Source organism: Notolepis coatsorum (assembly GCF_963971535.1).
Source record: "Notolepis coatsorum genome assembly, chromosome: 12".
Taxonomy (NCBI): Eukaryota; Metazoa; Chordata; class Actinopteri; order Aulopiformes; family Paralepididae; genus Notolepis; species Notolepis coatsorum.
Genome location: NC_140176.1, coordinates 72,161,205 through 72,186,072, shown reverse-complemented (window position 1 = coordinate 72,186,072; position 24,868 = coordinate 72,161,205). Strand labels below are relative to the sequence as shown.

Below are 24,868 nucleotides of genomic sequence, written 5' to 3'. Positions count from 1 at the left end.
TCAACACACCAACACACCAACACACCAACACATCAACACATCAACACACCAACACACCAACACACCAACACACCAACACACCAACACATCAACACACCAACACACCAACACACCAACACATCAACACACCAACACACCAACACATCAACACATCAACACACCAACACACCAACACATCAACACACCAACACACCAACACACCAACACATCAACACACCAACACACCAACACATCAACACATCAACACACCAACACTGTTACGTTCTGGACACCGACCTCGGTCGGTAACCACCCACATTCCTGGCATATGTCACTGGGCTTGTCACCTGTCATTTCCCTGTCAATTAGTGCTGTCACTTAGGGGTGGTTCCTGATTGGCTGTCACGGGGGTGTGTGTGGAATGTTGGTATTTTGTCTCTATGTAACATACCTCTCTTCTGCTTGTCCATTGTCAGGTCTTCACTAATTGCGTTTGGGGATAACGCGGACGGTTCTACTCTGGACCTCCAATAAGCTCCCATTTACCTTATTTTCCACTTGTGCTATTTGCACTTGTTCTCTCTTAGAATTTACTCTGTGTTCTTACTATTAAAGTCGAACCTGTTCAAGAGTAAACACTCTCTGTCTCTGTGATTGCCTGTCAGAATGCAGGTAGGTGAATTCCAATGGGTGAAGGCAATCACAGAGACAGAGAGTGTTTACTCTTGAACAGGTTCGACTTTAATAGTAAGAACACAGAGTAAATTCTAAGAGAGAACAAGTGCAAATAGCACAAGTGGAAAATAAGGTAAATGGGAGCTTATTGGAGGTCCAGAGTAGAACCGTCCGCGTTATCCCCGAACGCAATTAGTGAAGACCTGACAATGGACAAGCAGAAGAGAGGTATGTTACATAGAGACAAAATACCAACATTCCACACACACCCCCGTGACAGCCAATCAGGAACCACCCCTAAGTGACAGCACTAATTGACAGGGAAATGACAGGTGACAAGCCCAGTGACATATGCCAGGAATGTGGGTGGTTACCGACCGAGGTCGGTGTCCAGAACGTAACACAACACACCAACACACCAACACACCAACACATCAACACACCAACAAGCCAACACATCAACACACCAACACACCAACACATCAACACATCAACACACAAAGACACGTACACACCTCAAAGGTGTTCTTGGTCATGCCAGTGAGGCCGTAGTAGGAGGTGCCAGTGGCGATGGAGCACACACACAGCTCCCCGATCTCATCGGTCCGACACAGCAGAGGAACCCCCTCTGGCTTCACCACACACACCAGGCCTGGTGGGAGAGAGAGAGATACACACACACAAAGGGTTTAGCATACATTCTATGGTGAGTCTATGGTGGAGTTCCACAGGCATACACAGAGCCTGAGACTGGGTTAACACTATAGCACAACTTTAGTATTCCAATAACTTGGGATAAAAAATTTAAAAGATACCGCGCCCTCCCTCCTTGAGATTTGCAAATAGCGTAGTTGTGTGAACCCAAGTGTAATATTAATGATCCTATTTCCATGCATAAAGTTTCAAGTTTGTTTATTATTTATCACAATAAAATACAGGTACTTTACGATGAAATGCTTGTTTCTGTATGAGCCCCTGAGAGTGTGCTTCATACAGTAAAAAAATTACGTAAGTCAGAAGTAAGTAAGTAAGTAAGTAAGTAAGTAAGTAAGTAAAGCGGAATATTCAATATACAGTACATACTGTCACTGCTAGCGGAGAAGCTCTCCGTGATGCAGCTGGAGCACGGCTTGGTGGCCTGGATCAAGGACTACCTCACTGACAGACCGCAGTACGTCAGACTAAAGGACAGTCAGTCTGACGTACTGGTGAGCAACACCGGCGCCCCCCAAGGTACTGTGCTGTCACCCTTCCTCCTCACCCTCTATACCTCAGACTCCTGCCACAGCAGCAACCACCTCCAACTCAACACCAGTAAAACCAAGGAGCTGCTGGTGGACTTCCGGAGGGGCAAGAAGAGGCCCCCCCCCCCCCGATTCCCATCACCATCCGAGGGGATGAGGTGGAGGTGGTGGAGTCATATAAGTTCCTTGGGGTACACCTGAACAATAAACTGGACTGGTCGGACAACAAAGAGGCCCTCTACAGGAAGGGACAGAGCAGGCTGTTCTTCCTGAGGAGACTCAGGTCCTTCAATGTTTGCAATATACTGCTGCAGTAATTCTACCAGTCTGTAGTGGCCAGTGTCCTCTTCTATGCTGTGGCATGCTGGGGGGGCTACATAAACTCGAGGGGACACCAACAAACTGAACAAGCTGGTGAGGAAGGCTAGCTCCGTGGTGGGAGTCGAGCTGGTCAGACTAGAGGTGGTGGCAGAGAGGGGGGTGAGAAGGAAGCTGGCTGCTATCCTGGAGAATCCCTCTAAGACGAGCTAGTCAAGATGAGAAGCACGTTCAGTCACAGACTCATACCCCCCCGACACTCAACTAACCGCCTCGGCCAGTCCTTCATACCAGCGGCCATCAGGCTCCACAACAGTGGGCAGGGACTGCTGCCAGACATCCAACTACAACTACTAGGAACCTAAAAGGAGAATAATACTACCTTATGCATACTGCACCTTATATGACGAATAAACCTCTTGAATCTTGAATCTATTTTTGCATTCTATTTTGTTTTAAAATGGGAAAATAAAAAGGTTAATGAGTAACTTATTGATTTGTACATTTTTTGACATGATTCCAAATTAAGGGGATGGTGTAGTGTTTTGATTGATTAACTATCTTGATCAAAAGTGTGTGGGTCTAATATTTTTCTCATTATACTATCCACTGAACTGCTTTATGTGTAGAACCTCAATCTTTAGAAAATTGTACCAGCATCTTTAATATTGCAGGTTGGGAATCACAAGGTAAAGTGTTTTTGATACAAATTTGCTGCATGCATCACGGATTGTGTGTTTATGGATGTTTATCGAATAATTTCCCAAACAGGACGTCATGCATTGGTGTGATTTTTTTTTAACAAAATCTTTAAACATTCAAGACGTTTTCACAGCGTGTGCAATGCTGTGAAAACGTTGTTGTTGGTGTAGAGAGAAGGGGATATGATTTAAATGTATGGTTAATAACACATACGTTGTGGCCTGTTTCTCAACTGTATCCAATCGCTTGCCTATAGCAAGTAGCGTATATGCATATAACATTGTTTAGAAACCTATTTTGCGAACGTTAGAATGTGTTTTTTGTCCATTTTCGTCGAGATGTACTCTGTGTATGACATGCTAACGTCACGTTACTGTTTACACAAATTTATTGTGGTCTGTATCTTGGCAACAAAGAGAGCTGCTATTGGTCGAGCACAAGATATGTGACAGAACTCGCACCAATACGTCAAATTAAAACTACGCGGTGACCAAGTATCCGCTCGCGAGGAAAGATCTAGTCCCGACTTTAAAATTATGATTGCGCAAAACCGGGTAGATTCTAAATGGAGAACTTTTTATTCCTAAATTTACACCAATATATCTTTCACCCAGAGTGAAAATTGGGTAGTCCCTCCGAGGTGGGAACGGGATGAAACGATACAGCCTTCACCTTACGGCCTAATATAGGCTAGCCTGCCATGTAGCCTACCATGGACAGCTGAGAGACAGTAGCCTACCATGGACAGCTGAGAGACAGTATCCTACCATGGACAGCTGAGAGACAGTATCCTACCATGGACAGCTGAGAGACCGTAGCCTACCATGGACAGCTGAGAGACAGTAGCCTACCATGGACAGCTGAGAGACCGTATCCTACCATGGACAGCTGAGAGACAGTAGCCTACCATGGACAGCTTAGAGAGAGTAGCCTATACCATGGACAGTTGAGAGACAGTAGCCTACAATGGACAGCTGAGAGACCGTAGCCTACCATGGACAGCTGAGAGACAGTAGCCTACCATGGACAGCTTAGAGAGAGTAGCCTACCATGGACAGCTGAGAGACAGTAGCCTACCATGGACAGCTTAGAGAGAGTAGCCTACCATGGACAGCTGAGAGACAGTAGCCTACATGTTAGGCAGGGCTTAAGTGTAGGGGGCGGGGCAAACATAGACCAAAAATTATACTAATACTAGGGTTGGGTACCGTTCACATTTGAACATGTGAATCGATACCGGTACCCAACGGTACCTTTTTTTCTGTACTTTTGTCTCTAAAAATGTAATCTACCTACCTCAGTTGTAAAAATATGAGTCCAAACTTCAAATGATTTATTATCATTATTATTTATTTAGAACAATTTGTTGTTGTTATATATACACATCTTTAAATAAAAAATAATGTACAAAATAACAAGTGTATTGTGCGTGTGAACATTGGCGTGAACGTGCGCCACACTCCATAGGTTTAGTTTCGACCAACAAAACGTTGACGTCATCGGAAAAAAATTATAATAAAAAATGTATATATATATTTTTTTGCATTACCGAAATGTGGCACTTGTGGATCTCACGTGAATCGGTACTTGGTAGTACCGACGTGATTCAAATGAAAAACGGTTCATGAGGGGTCAGGGCTTATTTCAATTAACAATAATGGGAATTAATTCATACATGTTTTGAATGCATAGTTATACGAACGACAATTGGTTCACTAAGGCATTTCCATGTCGTAAACAGGAGCCAGAGAGCCGAGAGCTCCCGGAGACTCTGAGCAGCGAACCTGTGTAACATCGCCCCCTTGCGTTCAAAAGGTGTAACTGGTGATACTGAATATCTATTTCAATGGACAACGAATTCAAATAAAATACTTGTCGTCGTCGACCGATTTGAAAGATATTCCAGAATTCAGGTGCAACGTTTAATCCCACCGGACCAATGACATGATCTATCCTGGTGGAGATAACTATGCGATGATATCTAATCTAAATTTGTAAAAAAAAAAAAAAAAAAAATTAAAAAAGACTGGAGGGAATGGCAGGCAAACAATTATTTCCAATGAAGTCACAGTGTCCGTTTACACGGTAGGCTAGACAGGCTGTCTATATATTATACTGTGCTCTGCACACACACAACACCAGGTAGGCTAGACAGGCTGTCTATATATAGACTGTGCTCTGCACACACACAACACCAGGTAGGCTAGACAGGCTGTCTATATATAGACTGTGCTCTGCACACACACAACACCAGGTAGGCTAGACAGGCTGTCTATATATAGACTGTGCTCTGCACACACACAACACCAGGTAGGCTAGACAGGCTGTCTATATATAGACTGTGCTCTGCACACACACAACACCAGGTAGGCTAGACAGGCTGTCTATATATAGACTGTGTTCTGCACACACACAACACAAGGCACAAGAAGGTTCAGAACGGTGTGTTGTATAGATAATGCAGAGACAACGCCATCAGGTGTAAATTCATATATCAGATGGCACTGCTGATGAAGAAAACACATGTGAGCACACACACACACACACACACACACACACACACACACACACACACCTCACACACACACACACACACACACACACACACACACACACACACACACACACACACACACACACACACACACACACACAAACACACACACACACACACACACACACACACACACTCACACACACACACACACACACACACACACACACACACACACACACACACACACACACACACACACACACACACACACACACACACACACACACACACACACACACACACACACACACACACACACACACACACACACACACACACACACACACACACACACACACACACACACACACACACACACACACACACACACACACACCTCTCATGCACTGGTAACTCCCCCAAAACATACAGAGGCAGACAGCTCTGCAGATGACACCAGAGGTGACGTATTATTACATAACTTCTCCTCAGCCCCAGAGAGAAACAAGATGAAAGTGGCAGGTGGTGAAACGATTAGGAGACCCAGACCTCTGTTCAGCCGTCACGCTGTCTTGACTAAACACTCACAACACAGTCTTTTTATTCCCACATCGTTTCACATTCAAGCTTAGGCCTTTTAGCAATATTAGTACATTCTACTGTCTCACTTTGACAGCACTATAGAGGCTTCGCATGGGTTGTCTGTTCTCTTTCTTCCAGTATGGCTGCCTGTAACCATTGGTAACCACTTTCAAAAACAAAAGTAGAGTTTCTGTGCAGTTGTAGCGCAGGCAAAACACTGAAGCCTGATATTACTATTCTACTGTGACTTCTTGACTAAATCCAGTAATATGACACCAAACTATTGCGTTTTTGTTCATATATTTCTCATATATCAACACATAGCAGCAGTTGTTTTGCACATAGCAGCCGTTGTCAAAACAACGGTTGCTATGTTACATACTGGAAGACAGAGAACCCCATTAACACATTGTGTGCCGGCCGGATATGACGAATTATCGCTTGTATGCCAGCACTTTAATCAATGGGAGGACGAGCACATTTGCGAGCGATTAAACTATATCTTAAATTATGGCTATGGGTCTAATACACCCGTCGCTTATCAATGACTTGCTTGCAGTCAACATCTACAAAACGGATTGTTTTTTCATCAGTACATTTCCGTTTGATACCGTTTTGAATACGAGTGTAGTTTTGGAGATTTCTAGAAAGAAAAAAAGATTCCGCAGTAATAGCCATTTACTGGAATACACAAAACACGTTGTCATTTTCCGGCTGATTTATGAATCGTTTTCAAATAAACGCTAGATTATCGAGAGTATTTGTGTTCTTATGCACGATACAAAAGCGGGCTGAAAAATCATTTATTCGTGCCGCGCTCAGCGCCTAACGCCACACACACACACACAAACACACGTTGTGAACGCTGTGAAAAAAAACTCTGATTAACCCAAAACTGGTAACATACAGTCCTTACCTCAGATCAGATGTTCTGCAAAAAGATTAATCCAATTCCTGATCGCCATTCCAAATATCGATCGTGTTTATTGATCCAACGTTATACTCCGAAACACATAATCCACGCTGCTTCCAGTCCCCTCAATGAATGCAATAGTATCAGGTTGCATGCCCCAGAAGTAAAATGTGGACCCGAGTTATTTTTTCTGATGCAAGTCCCATCGACTCCAATCCAATGATGTGCAATACCATTCGGGAGACGATAGGGGGCGGTATTTGCCCTTTTCGAGCTCAGAGCCATTCCCAATGATAACGTCAGGCTGGATGGATGAAAAATGAATGGATATCGCTAATAAAAGAAATAACGATTAAATAACGAGAAAACTCGTTATTGGCACACAACGCATGGCGAGTTAGGACGAGAAATTTCGTTGTTGGCAACCAAAGTGTTAACAATCTGTGCCTCTATTGTAGCAGGGGAGACCCTTGGGACAAGTGAGGATGTAGAGGAGGGTACATTATTTACCCACTTGTTATTAGTTAGTTTAGCCACCCTTGCTGTGAATGTACTTGATTGAAATGCATAGTATAGATTTTAGTAAGTGGTGTCATATTGACTGAAGATTGACAGGTTGATTGAAGTTACATTAAACACAAGGTACTTTTATCACTCCGTCGCTAATGTTTTACATTCTGCTTTGAAACATATTGCATATGAATCGCTCCCAAGGGACCAGACCTCCTGAACTGGATTAATTATAATGGATTGCGTTTACACAGCACCCCTTCTGTCTGCTTTTAAAGCACTCCAATGCCTTTTTTCTGTCAATGGGAACCCACTTAACTCAGCCATTCATGGGCAGAAAAGTGTTTCTGAAATGGGTTGTTTGATGAGAAGGAAAGGGCATACAATAACATAACCTTAAAACTAATTTAACGATTTAATGAACTTAATGGGTTTTTTGCAATTCAATGCACAGCATCACTTAAGCATCGCACGCACACGCACACACACACACACGCACCTCCTGGCATGACGGTGCCCACGTCCTGTACAGTGAGGACGGAGAGGCGCTCCTCTGTGTCGACACGGACCACCCCGTGGCTCAAACCCTGCATGGACAGAACCCCTCGACCTGGGGGCTGGCTGCTGTCCTCGACCGGCCTGTGGACACACACACACAGACACACACACACACACACACACACACACACACACACACACACACACACACACACACACACACACACACACACACACACACACACACACACACACACACACACACACACACACACACACACACACACACACACACACACACACACACACACACACACACACACACACACACACACACACACACACACACACACACACACACACACACACACACACACACACACACACACACACACCGTACTGTTTAAACACTGAGAGTGGGGTCTGTGTCCTGGAACTTACAGAGCTCCTCTTTTGAGTAACCTGTGAGTGTGAGTGTGAGAGTGTTACCGTGAGACTCAATGACCTTAGTGCCCTCCCCTGCCTCTGAGGCAGAGTTCTGAAGAGAGTCACATTAAAGCCATAATCCAAACGGAAACTAAATCGGTAGCCCTTCCACCGAAAATACAAAACGATAAAATGTAGACATGTTTTTTATTCTCTAGTAACTGACTCGGCTCGATAGAAGAAATAACATTAGACAATAGGTGAGTATATATTTAGAGAGTTTTTATTGTATTTGCTGTATTTTTATATTGCAATTTTATTTTGTGTTGGTAATGGTTGCAAACACTTCAGTAAAACAAATGAAACTCGCCAATAATGTATGTGAATATACCCAACGATATATGATGAATGTATGTGAATATACCCAACGATATATGATGAATGTATGTGAATATACCCAACGATATATGATGAATGTATGTGAATATACCCAACAATATATGAAGAATGTATGTGAATATACCTAACAAATCCAATATATGAAGAATGTATGTGAATATACCTAACAAATCCAATATATGAAGAATGTATGTGAATATACCTAACAAATCCAATATATGAAGAATGTATGTGAATATACCTAATATATGAAGAATGTATGTGAATATACCTAACGTGTGTGTGTGTGTGTGTGCGTGCGTGCATGCGTATGTGTGTGTGTGTTTCCGTGTGTGTGTGTGTGCGTGCGTGTGTGTGTGTGTTTCCGTGTGTGTGTGTGTGTGTTTTCGTGTGTGTTTCCGTGTGTGTGTGTGTGTGTGTGTGTGTGTGTGTGTGTGCGTGCGTGCGTATGTGTGTGTGTGTTTCCGTGTGTGTGTGTGTGTGTGTGTGCGTGTGTGTGTGTGTTTCCATGTGTGTGTGTGTGTGTTTCCGTGTGTGTTTCCGTGTGTGTGTGTGTGTGTGTGTGTGTGTGTGTGTGTGTGTGTGTGTGTGTGTGTGTGTGTGTGTGTGTGTGTGTGTGTGTGTGTGTGTGTGTACCTCCTGATGGCGACAGTCAGAGCCTCTGGGGAACTGGCACAGGGACAGATGACCTCGGCTCTGAGGCCTTTACTCTGAAACACGTTGAGGAAGGCGTCGCACGACGAGATGGACCCTGGAGAGGACGACAGGAGAGAGGAATTGGACAGGAGGGAGGATAAAGAGAAAAGAAAAGATAGCATAGACCATAGAGAGACAGCGTGTGAGTGTGAGTGTGCGTGTGCGTGTGTGTGTGTGTGTGTGTGTGTGTGTGTGTGTGTGTGTGTGTGTGTGTGTGTGTGTGTGTGTGTGTGTGAGTGAAGGAGAGGCAATAAGCGAAACATAATGGCAAGAGACAGTGGTAGAAAACAGAGGGGGGACAGAGTTAAAACAATGACATAACATATTTTTTTTTACTGCCAATACTTATTGACCTATCTCAAGCCCCACCCTCTTTTCCTATCCTCCAATCACAACTGTTGCTTCCCTCAGACAAACTTTAGCAACCATCGTAATTGGAGGATCAAGAAAAAAGGACGGGGCTTGAGATAAAGTCCAAGTGCTAAACTTCTGATCCAATCCATCACGTTTAGCAGTCTAGATTTAGACCATCAGATTTAACCTGAACCCACCAGATGGTCTGGTAACACAGAACCATCTGGGAAGTCGTCCTTAGAAACTGGCACTTTTAACACAAAAAGACTTGGCAGAGTATTGTTGCCTGTAATCCCAGCAGTTCCCAAAGGACACTGGTTTGCGCACAAGCGCATAACTTGATGCCTGACCAGATGGATTGTCGCATGATCTTGTGATCTCGCGAAGGCAGCTGCCGTGCAAACGTACATCAATTTGGGGACATTGCATTTATATTTTTTTTATATAAACCTTTATTTTTTTTATATGCTCAAAAATGCAGCAAGTCAAGTCACTTTGCTTTGATTTCTAGCATGTTGGTATGAGATTTTAGTATTGGGGAAATTCTCAGATAGCAATACCCTATTTTAGCATGATATCGGACTGATATCCCATACCATACCAGTATCAGTATCAGTGCATACTCAGTTTTCAAGCATATGTGACACATAGAAAAATACAAAATACAATTTGTTGTTTGCATTTAGAATTTCTGAAACAGCTTTTTCTTTATATATAAAACTTGTTGTAAATAGTTTTGCAAAAGGTATTACGTCTCTGAGACTTTGAAAGTCAAATTACGAGGCTCTCAATCGAGTAATCAGATGATTAATTACTAATACACAGTGTTACATTTCTATTTTACACTCCTTTATTTGTCTCGTGTGGTTTCTGATCCCTTTTTGTTTCATCAAGTTCAAGTTCAAGTTTCTTTATTATTTGTCATACAGAAATACAGAATACTTTGCATGAAATGTTTCTTTCTGTTTTGCTCCTGAGAGTGTGCTAGATAACAAGATAGTATAAATAAGTATAATAAGTATAAAATAGAAAGTCAAGAAGTCAAGTAAGCGGCTAGGTGGTGTAGTGGGCAAGTCGCTCGCCACCAATGCTGGAGACGCTGGGTTCGAGCCCAGCTCTTGGCGTTGCTATCAGCTTGGCTGGTCGTTCACACTAACACAATAGACCTATCTCAAACCCTGCCCCTTTTCTTGATCCTCCAATCACAGCTGTCGCTTACCTCGGACTTCCTCAGAGGTAAGCGACAGCTGTGATTGGAGGATCAAGAAAAGAGGGCAGGGTTTTGAGACAGGTCCATTGGCAGTGTTAGGGGTGGGAAAGCTGATGGGTGGGTCCTGGGCGTTGTGGACAGCGACCCCTACAGTTCGGTCGGGGCGCCTGCACAGCGAGGGTAGGATCTGGAGAAAGGTAGTGTGACCTTCCACACGTTACACTCTCCCGGTGAGAATCTGCGCTGCCAGGAGGAAGGAAAGCATGTGACACTTGTGACAGTCTCCGGCCTCCCGGACCAACAGTAGGGGGGGGTGCGCAACAACCAGGAAGGGGGTTGGGAATTGGCATAACGACTAACAGTGGGATGGGCGAAAAATCGGAAAAAGGAGGGGGGGAAAAGATAGTAAAAAAATAGAAATAAAAATAAGTCAAGTAAAAACAAGTGTAAACAACAAAATTGTTCAGTATACCTCTATATACAGTATGTACATCTGGTACAAAAATGGTGAGGTATAGCTTAGCTTGTGGTGGTGAGGTGCAATAAGGAATGAGATATGTGCAATTTCCTTACCAATAATATAATAAATATAAAGTGTAAAGTGTAAAGTGTGGTAAAGTGGGTGCTACAGTGTGTTGTTTATTTAAAGTGAGTGTGTGTGTGCTGTGGGTGTGTTGATGGCCTGTTATTGTTCATTGTTCAATCATTGTTCATTGAGCATCCTGATGGCCTGGGGATGTTTATGATTGTACGACTGCTCTTGTTTTACTGTTCACTTTAAATTATCTGCGTCATTGACAATTGACAATTGGTAAAATAAAGTACAAATTTTAAAAAGTATGTGTGGTGTCTTATAAGGCGACAGTGGTTCAGTAGGTAGAGCAGTCGTCTGGTAATCCAGAGGTTCCCGGTTCGAAGTGAGCAAGACACTTAACCCCTAATTGCTCCCAATGAGCAGGTTGGCACCTTGCATGGTGGCCTCCGCTGTCGTTGTGTGCATGTGTGAGTGAATGGGTCAAATGTGAGGAACAGAATTGTAAAGCGCTTTGGATAAAAGCACTATAATATTATAAATGCAGTACATTTACCATTTACCATTGAGTGCATGACACACAGACAGAAAAAAGGAAATTATCAAATGGTGGAGCTGTTCATATTCCAAAGAAGGAAAGTCAAATAAATCCAATCAATCAATCAATGGATCAATCAGCAGCCAGTCTTACAGGGGTTGGATCCATCGGCCACTAGCAGCATGCGTAGTGAGCTGAGGTTGATGTCCTTCTGGTCTTTGTGGGCCACCAGGGCCCAGTGCATGTCCCTGGACTTCACACAGGCTACCTTGGCTGGAGAGGAAGGCACATGTGTTAAAAAAAACTTTATTTATTTCAATCCAGTGATTCAGTCGCAATACATACAATTAAATTACGGCAATTCTCTACAGATATTTGAGGATGATTCAATGATTTTATGACATCTAAATATATATATATATATTTAATAATTGTTTGCGGTACAGCATGTTAATTAGCACTGGAACATCAACATGAAACATAAAAAATGCCCCCCTACCACCTCCCAATCCCCACAATAAATACATACAGGACAGTCACATATAACAAGTGGCAGTCAGTGTCGGATGCTTGCCCATCTGTGAGAGGGGGGGCGGGCCAGGGAGTTTAGTGTTCGGACTGCTGTGGGGGAAAAAACTGTTCGTGAAGCGTGTGTGTTTGGTTCAAATAGCGACCTAAGGGCATGCACTGGAATATGTGGTGTGCTGGGTGAGAGGGATCATTGACTATTTTACCAGAGCGGGTGACTGTGCGTGAGGTGTAGATGGAGTCCAGAGAGGGGAGGAGGCAGCCAATTATTTTGGAGGCTGTCTTGGTGATGCGTTGAAGTTTGTGTTTGGTGTGTTTGTCAGTGGAACCGTACCAGACCGATTGGATGAGGTGAGGATGCTTTGTATTATGGCGGTGTAGAAATGGACCAGCAGGCGCTGTTGGACTCTGTACTTCCTCAGTTGTCTGAGGAAGTACAGGCGCTGCTGGGCCTTCTTGATGATGGCAGTGGTGTTAATGTCCCATTTAGGGTGCCCACCTGTCCCGCGTCCCGCTACAACAAAACAATGTCCCACAATTCAAAGATAAAAATATATATATATATATTATTTTTAATTTTTAATTTTTTATCTTTCAAAGATTATTATTTAAAAACATTTTTAAATGTTGTTAATTTAATGCCTCGTTCCAATACCCTCTTATATTTAAAATAAAATAATCGGGCGATGTCACAAACCAATGCATTGCGCAGCCGAGCAATAGTATCCAGCTGCAGGACCACAGCACCGACAACCTCAGGACCGCGACACTTTGCGGACCCACACTCTCCAGACCCTCGCTCCCATTGGCTGATTTGGGTCACGTGACCGTCCCACCCAATGGCTGAATTAGGTTAGGTGGTTAGGGTTAGGCGATAGAACGCCAGGTGCTTTGCAGGCTGTTCGACGCGGAAATGGGCAAAGACACAGCTCGTCACGCTATTGGGCGCACATGTCACATGACCAGAAACGTCAGTGGCCAATCAGATTCGCAAATCGCCGAACTCCGTTGTAGAGAAATAGGACGCGGGGCCGGGGCAGCTGTACAGTATGTGTGACGTCAGTCACTCGAGTAGTCAGAAGAAAGACCGCCAATATTACTGATACAAGTTGTTTAGCTAGCTAAGAAAAACAAGGAAATGGAGGCCAAAAAAAAGAGACTTTGCTCATATAACAGAGACTGGGACAAGAAGTATACGTGGCTGAGATCCGTTTCAGATGATCCCCAAAAGGCAGAATGCAGGATCTGCCACAGGAGCTTCACCCATGGAGGAGAGGGGGACGTCACGTATAGTTGTTCAGAGGAGCGCCTCTTCAGCAAGTCTGGCCCGACTATTATTGAGAACTGAATCAGAGGGTCGGTTTGTTATAATAACAGAATACACGGGGAGTATCGCTGGGACACTGTCCAGAAGGAAGGGGGCAATAGAATCCGGAGGCTAATATCCCCAAAACCGGAGGTGAGTTTAATAAGATTAATAACAAAATGAGCTATATATAGCCTACCGTCTGCGTCGAATATGATATAAAGGAATTTAAATAATAAATACATTTCTTTCATTTTAATTAGCAATAAAAAAAATTTAATACTTTTTCTTTTTTTCTCTCTCCCGCATTGTCCCGCAAAAGCAGTGCTGCTGTCCTGCGACTGAACCATTTTGACCTGGTCACCCTAGTCCCATTTGAGCTTATTGCTGATGTGGGTGCCGAGGAACTTGAATGATTCCTTTAGGGTTATGGGTTGGTCTGAGATGGTTATTGGGAGTATGGGTGTTTTTTTTTTAAGTCCTGAAGTCTATGGCAATTTCCATGGTTTTGGAGGTGTTGAGCAGGAGGTTGTTGGATGAGCACCACCTCACAGCTCTGTCCACCTCCTGCCGGTAAATGGACTCATCGTTGTTGGAGATTTTGAATGGTCTGCTGTGGGGATTGCTACACTGAGGATGGACTGTGGCTGTGAACAGGAAGTGTGTATGACTGACCTTTGAACTGGCAGACCTTCTGTATCCAGGACAGAGGATTGACCTTCATCAGGGAGTAGGGCACGCTGATCACATGCATCATGTTCATCACACTCTAAAACACACACACACACACACACACACACCATTTAATCTTCAACCATTAAAGGGATACTTCAGTAATTTCTTCATTCTATTTCAATGATTCAATGAAGTACATGACAATTAACGTTTTAATTTTATATATATAATTTGTGTTAAATTTGTTCAAAACTATTGCTACAGTTGTAGATGAGTTTTGGGATTCAACAAATGAACCAGTTCATCATTCAGTTCATCATTTCACATCTCTACCTTCTCCACCTTAGGTACCGTAGAGTGGACAAACAGGAAATGACAGAGGCCTGACCTTTGACCTGGTGGATGGGGGGGGGGTCTTACCGTTAGGATGCCGTGCCACAGGCCCACGTCCTTCTTAAAGTCTAAAACATTCACAATGGTCTCCGCTGGAGAGGTGGGGACAGACAGGGAAGATCAGATTTAAATAATGATGATGATAATGAAAACTGATTTTATATATATAATATACGTATAGTGTGTGTGTGTGTGTGTGTGTGTGTGTGTGTGTGTGTGTGTGTGTGTGTGTGTGTGTGTGTGTGTGTGTGTGTGTGTGTGTGTGTGTGTGTGTGTCTGTGTGTGTGTGTGTGTGTGTGTGTGTGTGTGTGTGTGTGTGTGTGTGTGTGTGTGTGTGCGTGTTCCTACCCTCAGTGTAGCAGCAGGACTGGGTGAGGGCTTGGCAGTGTGTGAGCAGAGCGATCCTCGTCACTGTGACACCCAGAACACTTCCATCTTTACACGTCTTATACTGAGAGAGAGAAATAGAGAGAAACAGAGAGAAAGAGAGAGAGAAGGAGGTGGATTCAGGCCGATCATAGACAGCAAACCAGATACACGCTTTTATCCAAAGCTCCTCCGGGATGAGTTCATTCACAAAAAGTGTTAGCCTACCTCAATGTAAGCTGTGTCGTTGTTTGCATCTTTGATGGGAGGGAACCAGTCTCTGGGAGGTTTGGACAGATGCTTAGACTCTGTTACAAACCACAACAACTTAGGCCAACCTGAAGAACAGAGAGAGAGAGAGAGAGAGAGAGAGAGAGAGAGAGAGAGAGAGAGAGAGAGAGAGAGAGAGAGAGAGAGAGAGAGAGAGAGAGAGAGAGAGAGAGAGAGAGAGAGAGAGAGAGAGAGAGGATGTAAAATGGTTTAGATATAATCCTTTTTTTTTACATGCTCAAAAATGCAGCAAGTCAAGTCACTTTCCTTTGATTTCTAACATAAATTTCTTGGTATGAGATTTTAGTATTGGGGAAATAGCAATACCCTATTTTAGCGTGATGTCGGACTAATATCCCATACCAGTACCAGTATCAGTGCATACCCAGTTTCAAGCATATGTACCAATGACACATAGAAACATACAAAATACAATTTGTTGTTTGCATTTAGAATTTCTGAAACTCTGGAATGGCTTTTTTTTTCTTTTTTTTTATTAATTTTTTTACAAAACTTGTAAATGGTTTTGCAAAAAGAATTACATCTCTGAGTCTTTGAAAGTCAAATCACGAGGCTCTCAAATGATTAATTACTTAATATAATACACAGTGGTACATTTCTATTTTACACTCCTTTATTTGTCTCGTGTGGTTTCTGATCCCTTTTTGTTTCATGTTTATGATTGTATGACTGCTCTTGTTTTACTGTTCACTTAATCTCTTACCTCTGAACTGAGGAATCTCCCCTGTGCTGCTCTTGGGCAGGCCCTTATGACAGGCATCACTGGTCAGCGCCACGGTAACGCCACAGCTGCCCAATAGGAAGCCGATCTGCTGGCTGCCGGCGTCCTATAGGACAATACAGGGAGACAACAAGGCCAATCACGTCCATGTTAATGCGTTGACACCTGAATTTCCCCCTAGGGGATCAATGAAGGATTATCTTATCTTATCTTATGTTCAGCACAGTATCATCAACACTTAACATTGCAGATACTGTACAACAAGATGTCAACACAATGTCATCTATGTTCTTCCTCGTACTGTAACTCTCCATTGTTGCCTCCTCCCACATTGTATTGTATAAGTGTCAAAAATGCATAGGCATCAATGGGAAGATCGGACCATAGATGAAAATTCGCTTATGGCTGTATATCTGCTGCAAATATATTGTGCAGTCTCTCTGTCATATTAATGAATTAAAAATAGATATATAAATAGAATATAGTAGAAACCAAAACATTCATAGTAAACAAAAAAAACATGTGCGAACAGTAATTTTTTGTGTGTGTGTAAAAACCAAATGAAACGCTGCGGCTAGAGCATACTGTATTAACCTGGTTAAATAAGGGACTCTTGCTGGATAACATGGAACACTAGTACCAAGACACAACACTTGGTTGGGAGGGGGGGGGGGGTCACAATTAATTCCCGTTTTCACCAGCAGGGGGTGCAGCCATGACAGATGCAACAGCCCCTGTGACGTAATGTGAATGACGTGAGCAACTTCACGTTATGAATGCATGTGAAAACAGCTATACACTTTCGGAAAACAAGTTGCTGATAAATAGTTAGCTAGTGGAAGTGTAGAAAATATACCACTGCATAATCCACAACTGGTCATTTCATCATTCATTGCTTGTTGGGTGTACAATTGGGATTATTCTTTGGGTAGGGTGGGGTGAGGCAGTTATAGGGTGACCACTGACCAGACATCTCGCTTTGAGCGGGACAGTCACGATTTCAAGTCAATCACCCCAGTGTCCCCCCAAAATACCCGGTTTGAGGACTAGTAACCTACTTGTATTATTTACTCAAGTATTTTTACTTCACTACATTACCACTTCAGCCTCTGCAATAAATGAGTGGTTCACATTCTATGGGTTTGATTAATGATGCGTTTTCACCAGACTCTGGCAGCTGTGCGACACAAGTCTGCATTGAGTGAGTGAGTGAGTCTCTCTCTCTCTCTCTCTCTCTCTCTCTCTCTCTCTCTCTCTCTCTCTCTCTCTCTCTCTCTCTCTCTCTCTCATTCAATTAGATAGATGACAGTGTGAACTGTTGAATTTTCATGTTTTCATGTTTTATTTATTTTTTGTCTTTTCAACTCCATCACCCATGAAGGGCCAGAGTGTAGAAGCAGCCAGCCTCCAGGCATGGAGCACAGCCTAGCGTGTGCATGGCGTACATGCATGAAACACACGCGGCACCTAGTGTCCCAGTCTAGGGGTTTTGAAAATCTGGTCACGCTATCTTTGGGACCAGATGACAGCATCCTGTTTATGGAGAGACTTGATCATGTGGAATAATTGGCTGAAGTTACTCTACAGAATGAATGCATCCATTAAGGTAGGACGCATTTTTGCATAGCAGCTGTCGCATCACACTTCAGTCTGTTAGCCTGACCGGTGGTTCTCTATATGGGATACTTGAGGGGCCTCTAGGGAGCCCCAAGAATCATGGGGAGGTTTGATTTCACTATTATTACATCAGCCCAATGAGAGAATGTATATAACTCTTCTGATCATCTGTTTCACACTCTCTTCTCAGACGGCGGTTCCTGAGACAAGATACTATCCAATGGGGGTCCACGGCCTAACGTGTTTCAATTTGGGTCCATTGAAAAACAGAAAGGTTGGGAACCACTGAACCAGCCCGGTGTACCACGGCTTAACATTGGGTTGTGGGAATTGAAACAATCGTCATCTGAAATAGTCAGCTTCATAGCCATTGTCCGGTCCGGTAAAGCCATTCATTAAAAACACTGACCAAATTGATCCTTTTGTAGCATAACCTTAGCCGGTAGGCTACTAGCTCGGTTGTGTAGACCTACTGGATGTGTTACTAGCTACTAGTGCTGAATGTATATTGACTCAATATTCCAATATCGTCACCAGATGGATTTTGATGAATAATATTCGTATTATTCAACTCTTGTTGAATTGAATGCGATTTTGAGCAAAAATGACAAATTTAGCAGTCGAATCAAGATGGACAGATTCTCCCTCCAGGTTTGGGCCAAGTTGGGCCGTTTCAACAACTTCGGGTGAGTGTTTGACAAACAAGTGGCATGAATTTGATTCTGAGTAAGTAAAACCCAAATGACATGATATACCGTCACGTAGGGCTGGGCGATTAATCAAGTTTAAATTTCAATTACGATTTTGGCTTCCCACGATCACGAAAACAAGAGAATCGAGATAAAAGTTATTGCGCCGCATGCCGTGTTGCTGTCATTTTGTCCTGTGTTGTAAACGCAGCGCACCCTTCCTTCACATCGGTGCACTCTGCTCCTTCCCCCAGTAGTTAGTTTCACTCTGCCCCTTCCCCCAGTAGTTAGTTTCACTCTGCCCCTTCCCCCAGTAGTTAGTTTCACTCTGCCCCTTCCCCCAGTAGTTAGTTTCACTCTGCCCCTTCCCCCAGTAGTTAGTTTCACTCCACCCCTTCCCCCAGTAGTTAGTTTCACTCTGCCCCTTCCCCCAGTAGTTAGTTTCACTCTGCCCCTTCCCCCAGTAGTTAGTTTCACTCTGCCCCTTCCCCCAGTAGTTAGTTTCACTCTGCCCCTTCCCCCAGTAGTTAGTTTCACTCTGCCCCTTCCCCCAGTAGTTAGTTTCACTCTGCCCCTTCCCCCAGTAGTTAGTTTCACTACGCTCCTTCCCCCAGTAGGTGCACTCCGCTCCTTCCCCCAGTAGTTAGTTTCACTCCGCCCCTTCCCCCAGTAGTTAGTTTCACTCTGCCCCTTCCCCCAGTAGTTAGTTTCACTCTGCCCCTTCCCCCAGTAGTTAGTTTCACTCCGCCCTTCCCCCAGTAGTTAATTTCATCTCGTGTTGAGAGGGAGGAAAGAGCCACGGCGCGTTTCTCCAGTTATTATCTTTGGCAAGATGACGGAAAGGCAGCCTTTGGTCAAGAAGAAAAGTCAAACAAATTCAGTCATCGTCATGACGATGTTCTCAAAGCAGCCCGACCGTCGCTATGTTCATCTCATACTGTACGTTAATTTGCCCAGCTAGCAGCGCAGCATATCGTTAATACTGTTAATGATGGGCGGTTAGGTGGCGTAGCGGAGATTGCGTTCGTCACCAACCCCGGAGCTGTTCGAATCCAGCTCACAGCTCCGGGGTTGTCACCAGCTTGGCTGGCCGTTCACACTAATACAATTGGCTGTATTAGAGGGTGGGAGAAGCTGGCGTGGTGGGTCCGGGTCGTTGTAAACAGCGACTCCTACAGTTCGGTCGGGGCGCCTGCTAAGCGCGGATAGGACCTGAGTGGGATAGTGTGATCCCACTCAGGTGAAAAGAAGCGGTTGATTGGCTGGACGTGTGTCGGAGGAAGCATGTGATAGCCTCCACTCTCCCAGATGATCTGACTGTGGGGGGTAAGTGCGCAGCGACCAGGAAGGGGATTGGGAATTGGCATACAACTAACATTGGGATGGGAGAAAATCGGAGGAAAATGGAGGGGGGAAAAAGATCAATAATAATAAAAAAAAAAAAAAAAAAAATGTTAATGATCATTTTAGTGTTTCACATCCCCTTTAAGGTTCACACACACACTGGGCGGCTAGGTGGTGCAGTGGGCAAGGCGCTCACCACCAATGCAGGAGACGCTGGGTTCGAGCCCAGCTCTCCGCATTGCTATCAGCTTGGCTGGTCGTTCATACTAATACAATTGGCAGTATTAGGGGGTGGGAAGCTGATGGGTGGGGATCGGACGTTGTGGACAGCGACTCCTACAGGTCGGTTGGTGCGCCTGCGCAGCAGAATCAGGAAGTGACGGGGGCGGCGTGCCCTCCAAACACAGACCCCCGACGCTGAGAGATCGCGCTGTGCAGGTGAAAAGATGCGACTGCTGCTTCCTCGAGTACCGGAGGGGACACGTGATGTAAGGCTTAGTCCACATTGCAGCCGGCTTGTGGGAGGCATGGCCTAACAGCGTTAGAATTGGACGATACGAAATTGGGATGGGAGAAAAATAGAAAAATGGGAGAAAAAGTTGATAAAAAAAAAAAGTTCACACACACACACACACACACACACACACACACAGAGTAATCACAACACAGTACCTTGCGAGTGAGAGGAACCTCTATGGGAACAGGGACCACCTCAGCCAGCAGGCAGCCATAGAAGGCCACCATGAAGGCCACCGGGTCGTTGTTCGGAAACACTAGCGCCACCTGGAGGAGGGGAGGGACACGGCAGCAGCCGAGTGGTTAGAAACGTCTGCTCGTACATGGTCACACCATAATATTGTCTCTTTTCTTTTCAAATGAGCGGAGCTTATGGCTCCCAGGCAGAGGAGGGTTGAGAAGGAGTAGGGAGATACGTGTTTTATGTTTATGTTTTATCTGGCTAAATAAAGATTAAATAAAAAAAAAAATTAATACGTGGGCGACATAGAGAGAGGCGAGGGGAGATGAAAGGGAAAACCCCTGGATTTCAGCTTTTAAATATGTTCTTCCTACGCCTCGGGCCGCTGGATCTGTAGGGGAGACAGAGCTTTCTCCACCGCAGCGCCTAGATTGTGGAACAGCCTCCCCCTCAGTGTACGGACTGCCCAGACCGTGCAGGCTTTTAAATCACTCTTGAAAACCTACCTGTTCTCCTTGGCCTTCCCCCCTACTTAATCACCACTAGACCCCTGGCCCTTCTATCCTCTGTTTTACTGTGTCCTACCAGTTTTTTATTGCTTTCATTGCTTTATTATGTTTTTAATCTTATATCTTGCACCATATTGTTTTGTTTTTGTTGCTTTCATTGCTTTGCTATGTTTTTTTTTAATCTTATACCTTGCATCACACTATTTAGTTTTTATCAACTTGCTTGTGAAGCACTTTGGTGTCAGCTGCTGCTGCCTGGAAATGTGCTATATAAATAAAACTGACTTGACTTGACTTGACTACTAGTGAGAGATTACTAGAGTTTAGGACGGCCCTCGACTAAAGAACAAGCACAAAACCACGCAGACCCACAGTGCCACCTGGGCATGCGTCTGACAAAACGCCCCCGCCAGATCGTCCGTGAGTGAGTGACTGAGTGAGTGGGTGTCCTGCGCACCAATCATCGAATTCTGTCGACTAATCAAAGAGTTGATTTCATCGACAATTATGGAAGATTACAGATCCTTCCCTATTGCCTTCAGCGAATACATGTGATGATGCGGAGAGAAAATCTTTAATCCGGTGCTTATCTGGTCCCAAAGCATAGTGTGAATAGTTCTGTTATGCCAGAGGTGGGCTTATCGTTTTTTCCAGTCATGACTGATGACTAATAATAACTCATTCAGCGTGAAGATAAGACTAATGGGCTGAAAAGAATCTTAAGCCCCCGAAGAGTTTGTCTCCAATCTCCTATCTGTGATGTCATACCAACATACCCTTCCGTAGAGAAGGAGAAGAGGGGAAAATGTGACTGTGACACTGCCGTGGACCCATCTCAAACCCGCCCAATTTTCTTGACCCTCCAATCGCAACTGTCGCTTCCCTCTGACAAACTGTTTGTCTGGGGGAAGCAACAGTTGCGATTGGAGGATCGAGAAAACAGGGCGGGGTTTTGAGATAGGTCAATTAGGGGTTCAGATATTTCCTAGTCTGGACCTAGAATTATAAGAAGTGGATGGGTCAGTGTCGTCAGAGAAATGTTCAAATCATGTTGTCTCCCAGTACTGAATGACTTCCGCTGTGACCCATCCTCTTATTATAATCCCATGTCTGGACCTGATAGCGCTACTATAATATAAATATAATGAATGAATAAATGTATTACAATATGAATATAAAACAAAATACTGTAATAAAAACCTCATGTGGAAATTGAAATTGTGCACCAGTATGACATCACAGATTAAAATCTCACGTCTCTGGTGTCTAGCCTTGGGAAGGAGCCATCGATCCCCCCTGTGACCTCAGCCATGAAGAACAACATAATGGATTCTTAAAGCACCATACTGGTCTAAATATGAGTTTTAGCCCGTTTACTAATCAGAACATGTTTTTTTTCTTTTGCTTATTTAAATTTTTGTTGCTTTGTTTACCTTTAAAAAAATGCGAACGTTAGAATTATATTGAAGAGACCTGCCCAAAATGCAAATTTGTCGCTCAGAAAACATGCTTCTCTCTCTCTCTCTATCTCTCGTTCTCTCTCTCTTTTCTCTGTCTGCATGTCTCTCTCTCTCTCTCTCTCTCTCTCTCTCTCTCTCTCTCAGAAGGGGTAAGATCAGTGACCGGAGGGATCTCTCTTTCTGTCTGTAGTCGGTCAGTTGAAACTATTACCCAGTGACTTCTCTCTCTCTCTCTTTCTCTCTCTCTCTCTCTCTCTCTCTCTCTCTCTCTCTCTCTCTCTCTGCGCATGCGTGTGTTTGGGGACGGAGCAGTGTTTTTGAGCGAGGTGCGGAGAGTCTGCGGTGTGAGTGAGTTTTCTAACTTTTCTATTTATATGTTGTGTGTCAAGTTGTGAATTAGAGTACAGTTTATTTGACTGGTTGTGTGTGGTTGGTGGGTTGAAGTCAGTGTTCGCTTGGTCAGCTGTATGCTGCCAGTGACATGGATTTCACCATGCTGACCAGAAAACATGGGTTTAAAGTCTCGCCGTCATTACCATGCTCGGTTGAGGACTGTAGTCTGGCGGTTGCAAAGGTGGTGGGAGCTCCGAGCGTTAAATCTGCGGCAAGGATGAACGGCGGTGTCGTATTATTTGTGGACGATGTGGTGAAAGTAAATAAACTCATCATAGACGGTCTAGTAATACATGATACGTTCGTATCGGTGATGCCGCTCACAACACCTGCGAAAAAGATGACGGTGGCGAATGTTCCCCCGTTGATAGGCGATGAGTTTATCTTGAGAGAACTCGCCAGGTATGGGAAAATCTTATCTCCACTAAAGAAAATATCTTCAGGTTGTAAAGCACCCGAGTTACAACATCTAGTGTCTCATAGAAGGCAGACGTTCATTATCATGAACAAACGCGAGGAGGAGTTGGATTTAAATTTTAAAGTGGTAGTAGACGGTTTTGAGTATATCATTTTTGCAACAACGCAGAACATGAAATGTTTTGGTTTCGGTAAAGAGGGGCATTTAAGAAAGGCTTGCCCAGGAGAGGGGCCTAGCAAGGGGGGAAATGCTAGGAAGACTGCAACAAAGAAAGGAAATACAGCATGGGGGTTGATTCAAGGTGTTGAGGGGGGTGGAGAACAGGGGAAGAGGGGTGGTGGGGAGGCTTCTGCAAAGGCTATTGTATCAGATAGGAGTGATAAAAACGAGGAAGGCACAAGCAAGGCAGGAGACGCAGTACAAGGAAAGGATGGTGGGGATGAAAATGGGGGGGGGGGGGTCGTGGTAGAAAAGATTAAAGAGGATGGAAGTGAAAATGGGGTGGATGGTGAGGATGGAGTTGATCTGCAGGGACAGGGTGGAGGGGCTGGTGTCAGCAAGGACAAAATAAATAGTCAGGAAGAAAGTGGACCTGTTGATGGAACAGAGTCAAAGGACACAGGTGGGGGGTCAGAGTGGAGGAAGTAGAGGATATTGACATGGAGGAGGAGGAAAACAAGCTGAAGGTCGTTCGGCAGAAGAGAAAGTCAGAAGTAGGCAAGTTGTCAAGCTCTCAAGCTAAGAAGGCGGATGTGAAAGAAGTAATCAGCAGTACACAGAGTACACAAGAGGGTACAGGGTCGGCGGAAAGCTCTGACGATGATTATGAATGTGGGAGTGATGCATCTGCAGATACAGATGCTACATCTTCCTATTCAATGGCGGCAATGAACATGTTTTTACGGACAACAAAAAACAGGAAGGGGGTAGAGGTAGCACAATTCTTTCCAGATAGGGGGAATTTTATTGTGTCAGCTAGGAAAAATACGAAGTTTAAAGGAGATGGACGTTTTGCTGACAAAGAAATATACAGGTTGAAATTTTTTTTACAGAAGGTACAGCGGGACCTCAGAAAGGAAGAGGATGGAGTGGACTCAGTATAGTTTTGTTGTGTTGTTTATTTTGTATATATGGGTGGTTTACTCTTTATTTCTAATGGGAAGTATTTTTAGAGTGGCCATTTTTTTTATGGGGCAAGGGACATGAAGAAAGGGTTTTTTTGCTCCCTGACCTCACTGACTTTCCTACCTCAGGTCCCAGTTTTAGGTATGTCTATCTATCATGTCAGTGAGGCGCTGTCGGGCATCGCCCAGGAAGCAGAATATGACTTTTTACAAATTGACGGGACTGGTGTGCTGTCACTTAGGTCTGAACATTACAAGGTGTCC

The 24,868-nt window shown here is 44.1% G+C and overlaps 1 protein-coding gene across 1 annotated transcript in view; it reads right to left on the bottom strand.

The window, feature by feature from the left end:
• LOC311237904 (disco-interacting protein 2 homolog C-like) overlaps positions 1-24,868 on the bottom strand; it is a gene marked incomplete at its 5' end in the record, with an annotated part of 107,099 nt that overhangs the window by 48,757 nt on the left and 33,474 nt on the right. Inside the window, 10 exon segments of the mRNA XM_084325878.1 lie at positions 1,170-1,306; positions 7,920-8,059; positions 9,380-9,494; positions 12,227-12,346; positions 14,583-14,676; positions 15,003-15,067; positions 15,324-15,426; positions 15,570-15,679; positions 16,336-16,459; positions 20,676-20,786. Of these exon segments, the coding sequence (XP_084182004.1) occupies positions 1,170-1,306; positions 7,920-8,059; positions 9,380-9,494; positions 12,227-12,346; positions 14,583-14,676; positions 15,003-15,067; positions 15,324-15,426; positions 15,570-15,679; positions 16,336-16,459; positions 20,676-20,786 (1,119 nt within the window).